Source organism: Temnothorax nylanderi, unplaced genomic scaffold (genome assembly GCF_030848795.1).
Source record: "Temnothorax nylanderi isolate EJ_2023f unplaced genomic scaffold, tnyl_v1.0 TNYL_tig1101_pilon, whole genome shotgun sequence".
In the NCBI taxonomy this organism is placed as follows: Eukaryota; Metazoa; Arthropoda; class Insecta; order Hymenoptera; family Formicidae; genus Temnothorax; species Temnothorax nylanderi.
Genome location: NW_027250163.1, coordinates 1,145 through 7,908, shown reverse-complemented (window position 1 = coordinate 7,908; position 6,764 = coordinate 1,145). Strand labels below are relative to the sequence as shown.

The 6,764-nt window shown below is 37.9% G+C and overlaps 1 protein-coding gene and 1 long non-coding RNA gene across 2 annotated transcripts; one reads left to right on the top strand and one right to left on the bottom strand.

Annotated features, from left to right (window-relative positions):
• Window positions 1–288: 288 nt before the first annotated feature.
• Window positions 289–3,961, top strand: LOC139786657 (uncharacterized). The gene is made up of 4 exons (XR_011722364.1): window positions 289–2,624; window positions 2,713–2,813; window positions 3,306–3,417; window positions 3,856–3,961. It is a non-coding gene; the product is annotated as an uncharacterized lncRNA (long non-coding RNA).
• Window positions 3,962–4,080: 119 nt separating this feature from the next.
• Window positions 4,081–6,449, bottom strand: LOC139786656 (waprin-like protein). Its single transcript, XM_071725788.1, has 4 exons — window positions 6,413–6,449; window positions 5,928–5,993; window positions 4,925–5,101; window positions 4,081–4,543 (listed from the first exon to the last, which is right to left on the bottom strand). The coding sequence occupies exons 1-4, from the start codon at window positions 6,417–6,419 to the stop codon at window positions 4,446–4,448; spliced, it is 348 nt and encodes a 115-aa protein (XP_071581889.1). The 5' UTR covers window positions 6,420–6,449; the 3' UTR covers window positions 4,081–4,445.
• Between the last annotated feature and the right edge of the window lie 315 nt (window positions 6,450–6,764).

Genomic DNA, 6,764 nt, shown 5'->3' with positions numbered 1-6,764 from the left:
GTTGCATTTTCGAACATTTAAAATCGTCGCATTTTCGGGAGTGCCGGTCGACGTCGTCGGCTATCCGGAATTCCGTCGCGCGATTTTAAATAATTAGCACAACTGCGTCAATTTCCACGTTCTCAGACGTGACGGCTGTCTCGTGCGTGGTCCTTGAGCGGAAAGGTGCCGGGATTGCATAACAAGAACTGCCCAGATCATTTGACTTCACTGTGCGTGGAAGGGTGGCTACCAGAACGTGTCGGTGGCGAGGGGAGATGATCCTCATTGTAGAGAGCTCGCTTCTACTTTTCGAGGATCTCTCTTCTCTCTGTCGAACACTATTCAACTGACCACGCGGGGCTAAGTCCTTAATCGGGCAAATCGAGTCAGCTTAGTCCGTCTCTGAACGCGTTGAGATAACGCAGTTATCGCGGGCGAATTTTCCATGGACAATATCGGTCGTTACTTCACGTTTTCAAGACCGAAGAAGGGAATAAAACAAGAAGAAAGAGAAGCTTGTCAAAAGAGTATCAAGGATGGAAAGAAGAATTGAAAAAATAACGACGGAGAAACAGGATTACGTAAGGATATTGTTAATAAAGAATGAAGTGGAAAAAAAATATCTCGAAGAAGCATCGCAATAGTGGAGACCGTTTAATGATAGAAGAACGAAGAATAACGAAAAAAATGGAACAAGAAGAAGGAGAAGTTTATCGAAGAAGGATCAAGGAAGAAAAGAAGGAACGGTCATGTAAAAAGGATCGCGATAGAGGAGACAACGCAATGATGGAAGACCGGAGACCAAAGAAAGGAATAGAACAAGAAGAAAGAGAAGCTTGTCAAAAGAGTATCAAGGAAGGAAAGAAGAAACGGCTAAGAATAAACAAAAAATCAAGGTGAAAAGAAGATAGAATTATAGATATTGAACATAGAAATTGCAGCGGAGGATTTACGAAAAGTTCACCGAAGACACCGAATAAGAATTGGAAAAATAACGACGAAGAAAGAGGATTACAAGAGGATATCAATAAAAATGAATAAAGTGGAATATCTCGAAGAAGCATCGCAATAGTGGAGACAATGTAATGATAGAAGAATGAAGACCAAAGAAAAAATGGAGCGTGAAGGAAAGAGAAGTTTATCGAAGAAGGATCAAAAGGAAGAAAAGAAGGAACGATCATGTAAAAATGATAAATGGACGACCAAAGTGAAAGGAGTATTGAAGATAGAAATTGCAATGCTTAACTTACGAACAGTTTGTTTAGGAAGATACAAATAAAGCAAAAAGCATAACACCAGAAGAAGGATCGTAGTAAGACATGAAAAGGAATCAAGAGGAATCTGTTGGTGAAGCATCACGATAAAGGAGACAGCGAAACGAAAGAAGAACGAAGACCGAAGAAAAGAATAAAACAAGAAGAAAGAGAATCAAGAAAGAACAGAAGAAACGGCCATGTAAAAAGAATAAACGAAGGACCAACATAAAGGAAGTATTGAAGATGGAAATGGCGGTAGAGAAATTACGAAAAGTAATTGTTCAGGAAGAATCGAAGAGGGCAGAAAGAATATAACAAAAGAAGAGAGATCGTAAAAAGACATAAAAAGGAATCAAGAGGAATACGTCGGTGAAGCATCGCGATAGAGGAGACAACGCAACGATAGAAGAACGAAAACCGAAGAAAGCAATGGAACAAGAAGATAGAAAAGCTTATCAAAGGAAATCAAGGAAGGAGGACTTAAGAAAAATTTCCCGAAGAAGAATTAAAAAAATAATGGCGGAGAAAGAGGATAACAGGAGGAGGACATCGTTAAAAAGGAATACATGGAATATCTCGACGAAGCATCGCGATAGAAGGGACAATGTAATGATAGAAAAGCGAGGACCGAAGAGAAAAAATGGAGCGAGAAGGAAAGAGCGATTTATCGAAAGATGATCAAGAAAGAACAAAAGAAATGGCCATATAAAAAGGATAAACGGAGGACCAAGATAAAGGAAGTATTAAAGATGGAAATTGCGGTAAAGAAATTATGAGAAAAATCGAAGATGGCAGAGAGAATATATAACGATCCGGAAGAAGAAGCAGGATCGTGAAAAGACGTTAAAAAAAGAATCAAGACGAATCTTTCAGGGAGATATCGTGATAAAGAGGACAATGCAACGATTGAAGAACGAAGACCAAAGAAAGGAGTGGAATAAGAAGATAGAGAAGTTTATCCCAGGAAGATCGAGGAAAAAGAGAACAAACGGCAATGTGAAAAGGATAAACGGAGAACCAAATTGAAAGGAATATCGACGATGGAAATTGCAGTGGAAACATTACAAAAAGTTTATCGAGGAAAAATTGAAATAACGATGGAGATAGAGGATTATCCGAGAACATTGTTAAAAAGGAATAAAGGGAAATATCTCGACGAAACATCGCGAGAGAAGAGACAATGCAGCGATAGAAGAACGAAGACTAAAGAAGGAAAATAAAGTAAAAGGGAAAGAGAAGTTTATTGAAGGAGGATCGAGGAAAAGGAAAAGAAACGTCGCATTTTCGGGAGTGCCATTCGAAGACGACAGGTTTTTAGAAATACCATCACGCGATTCTCGGAGGAGTTCTACGGAATTAACAACCGGAACAGTTTGAGAAAAAGTGGTGAGTATAATTGATTTTTATATATTATGTTACATACGAAAACTTCGATTATTTTCTTTTAATCAAATCGCTTATTTAAATGTTTCAGAAAATAACGCGGAAAGCGTCAATCCAACCTGACTCCCGAGGACAACCTGAGAGGAGGAGGAGGCCTAGGAGAGGCATCGGGCGCGATGAAACAACTTTGTGGTAAATATTATTTTTCAATTTCGTTTCTTGAAATCTCCAAACAGGAAACTTACCATGTTGGAACGGAGAACTTTGTAATATCCTAAATTTATTCGTCATTTAATATCGCTGAAGATGGCTCGAATTGTGAGCCGAAACGTTCGATTGTAATATATTGGAATAAATCAGTGATTCTGATCATCTACGCACCGTTAACTGCGTTTGACTCTCATAGCCATCCTATTATCGATTTTTATTATTTTTTAATTTATGTAAAAGTAATCTTCTTTTCTGTTTATTCTTGAATAATTGTTTTATTTTTCACCATGATTTAGATATATAATAATTAAAGAGAAAGAAGAGTAACTTAAAATTTTATAAAAATTTATTCTTGTAAAGAACTTTTTCGGAGCACGCATAATTATTTAAATAAATATCTAATTGAGTGACAAATAAAAAGTTTGATGCGCGTAAAAATTATTTAATATCAAATTATGTATTTAAATGTTTCAGGAGATAACGACGCGGAAGGTGTCGCATCGAGGGAGCTGATAATCCGAGAGGACAGCCTGAGAGGAGGAGGAGGCCTAGGAGAGGCATCGGGCGCCAGCGAAACAACATTGTGGTAAATATTATTTTTTATTTTGTGTAAAGGTAATTTTATTTTCAAGAGACACGGTAGTGTCTCGCGCCAAGTACGCGCGAAGCGAGACTACACCGTGACTCTTTTACGCGAACGCACGAGTATCCGAGATTTTGAGATCTCAATAACGAGTGAACGGATTAAGTTTTAAGTAGGCTTGATCGATAGCTTGGGGTCGGTTTATATATAATAAGTGTTTTTATTTTTTTTCTTATACCTGAGTCGTTTTATTTTATCATAATTTTAAAATAATAATTAGAAAGAAAGAAGTAATTTAAAATTTTATAAGAGTTTATTTTTCTAAAGATTTTTTTCGAAAAATGTATAATTATTGAAATAAATGTCTAATTGAATGATGAATAAGAAGTTTGATGCGCGTAAGAATTATTTAATATCAAATTATTTATTTATATGCTTCAGGAGATAACGACGCGGAAAGTGTCGCATCGTGGGAGCTGACAACCCGAGAGGACAGCCTGAGAGGAGGAGGAGGCCTGGGAGAGGCATCGGGCGCCAGCGGAACAACTTTGTGGTAAATAAAATTTTCGTTTTTTATTTTGTGTAAGAGTATTTTCTTTTGTTTATTCTTGAGCCTCTTTATTTCACCATTTGATTTGAAAATAATAGTTAGAAGAAAAAGAGTAATTTAATCTTATAAGGAGTAATTTAATAATATAGTTATTATATGTATAACTTAATATTATATGTATTAAAGTGGTATTATATGTATAAAGGCTGGTCTACAATGAGTTGTATCGTAAGTCGTAAGTCATAAGTGAATCGACCAATCAACGTAGAGTGTTGGTAAGATGACAACTCAGCAGTAGTTCTACTGAACGCGACCGTGGTTACAACCGCGTCGTATCCCTGTCGTAAGTCAGTTTCATACATATTGGCCAAATGCCAATATTTACAACTCATTGTAGACCAGCCTTTTACTATAAATTGCCTGTGTAATGTGTGATCGAGTTCTCGTTTGCCAGCGAAAATATAACGGAGAAATTCGATTTCTAGACGCGCGTGCACTTATCGCGTCTGGTGTTGCGATCGTATTGGCACTTCTCGTACGCGGCGCACTTCACTCCGTTGCAGTAAACAGCCTGCTGATCTGCAAAAACACGTAACGGAATGTTCTGGTGATTCGAGACGCTCGGGAAGTCGACAAAAGATCACGAGGTACGTTTCTTTAGAACTTTAGATACATGAGATACATTTGCTGCGTTTGAACGCGTTTTAACTCTTTGTGGTCGAAATTACTTCTCGCTAATGAGCAAAAATGAAGTATATTTTATTTTCAGTCTCATCTGATCGATGAGTCTCGTGAATCGAGGATTTTTCTGGATGATTCTAAAAACACAGTTTGCCGATTATAATCTAAATAGGCTGTGAAGCGTTGCGTCGAGTCCAGTCCACGCGGGACCGCTCGACCGCAAAAGGTTAACTCTACCGTGAAAACACTGAAAACAGGATGTCGTATGTATGTACGTACTGCTCGAGCCCTTGTAACCGCCATCACTGCCGGTGTTAACGGGGCTGGTGTCTGCGCACGACGTGAAGCCGCATTTGTTCGGGCAGCATTTCTGATTGAATGGACACTGTCCGTCCCCTATGCACCTGGAGCCACAATTGCTCACGGTGTTCCTCATCGGGCAATTGCCACTTTTGTCTGAGGAACGATTAGCAACGATTGACGATAATTAACAGGAACTTCTCCGTGACTTTTAGATTAATTTGCAGATCGTTCCTTCTTAGCTCTCACGATTCTCGCGATTAATTTTTCGGTGCTATTAGCGTAGTCTGTTAATATATAATTATCATTAGCGTTATGAATATCGCTAATCGTTTACTTTATTACTTGCATCGTCATTACTTTATTAAAAATAATCTCTATCTTTCCGCACCCTGAACATTATTTTGATTAGATGACGCAGGTTATAATTGCTAATGGCGTTGCAAATTAATCGCAAGTTGTAGAGTCACAATCGACACGTTTATTTTGTTGACGTGCGTGCACGCGAGGATGCTATAATTGAATATTACGTAGCTTTAAGTATCCATTAAAGTTCTTCGTGTTGCACCGTCACTCTCTTTTTCTCGATATGCAGATATGCGTTTCGTGAGAAAACTGAACTATGAAATTTTCAAGTCTACATACATAATAGAATGTCTTAACATTAAGAAAGAGTAAACATTTCCTTGTAAAAAGTTTGGAATCGATTCTTATTAGTAAAAAGTTCGAGGTGCTAACATTATATATCCGATTCGTGAGAGGAGAGATGGATTCTATTTTAGAAGTTCAACTTTCTGTTAAGATATAAAACACGATGTTTTTATTTCACTTTTGGCCAATTCTGCGATTAAGTCAAAACCAGAGAGAGCGTAAGCTGAAAATAAAACGGTTTTCCCAGACTCATGTGTGAAAGCTATGCAAAAATGCAATTGCATATGTTCGCATTCGGTGCTCCCGCGTATAAGTGGTGGTGTTTACTTACAAAACGTTTGAGAGAACGTGCCGGCGACCAGCAGAACCAGCACTACCGCGAACGCTAATAAGCTTCCTGGAAAGTAAATATTACACAAACTCGGTGTTAGTTCCAGGGAACGTGAAACCATAATCCAATTTGAAGTGGGCTTTGAAAGGAAGACTCGCCACAAACGTGTCATTTACATGAATTATAGTTTGCAGTATCGATAACACACAACTATATTTAATATCGTAATTGTTTTAAATGTACAATTAATTACACAAATGTACAATTACTTTCAGAGTCCATAATTAATTATATCTATATATATGTAATACGTAAAATTGATCTGGTGCTTTCGTGGCGCAATCACAAATGAATTGCCACCGAATTTCCGAAGCGTCGCGTACTATAATTAAGACTTATGCTAACGATGTTACGTGGGAGCCGTGTGGCGCGTTTACGAGAAGCGTCGTCTTTAACTTTCAAGGCTGCGCAATTCAAATACTTACGGTTCATTTATGAGCCGTTCTTGAATAATCTTGACTAAAACTCCGCGGCGAGGTTTCAACGAGACTTCTGGACGCGTGATAAGAGCATCGGCTTTTATAATGTTTTCCACCTCTACTCTACGCATTGAGCGAGTACACGACAAGAGGAGAGTGCGATATATAACGAATTGTAAGAGTCGAGATATTTCTTACGATAAGAAAAACAGTTTATTCACAACTTTTACATCAATATTTATAATTTTACACAATACTACGCTTAACGAATACAATATAGTATATGACGAGATCTTTAACGTGTCAAGGAATTGCAGTGATCTAGCTTGTAGTTCGAGACTTTTCTTCTTATAGAGCC

Bases quoted from the DNA above. Each gene is read 5' to 3' on its own strand.
- LOC139786656 (XM_071725788.1), bottom strand. The intron at 5,102-5,927 runs GTAAGTAAACAC...ATCGTTCCTCAG, and splicing joins CACGTTCTCTCAAACGTTTT to ACAAAAGTGGCAATTGCCCG. The intron at 4,544-4,924 runs GTACGTACATAC...GTGTTTTTGCAG, and splicing joins CGGTTACAAGGGCTCGAGCA to ATCAGCAGGCTGTTTACTGC.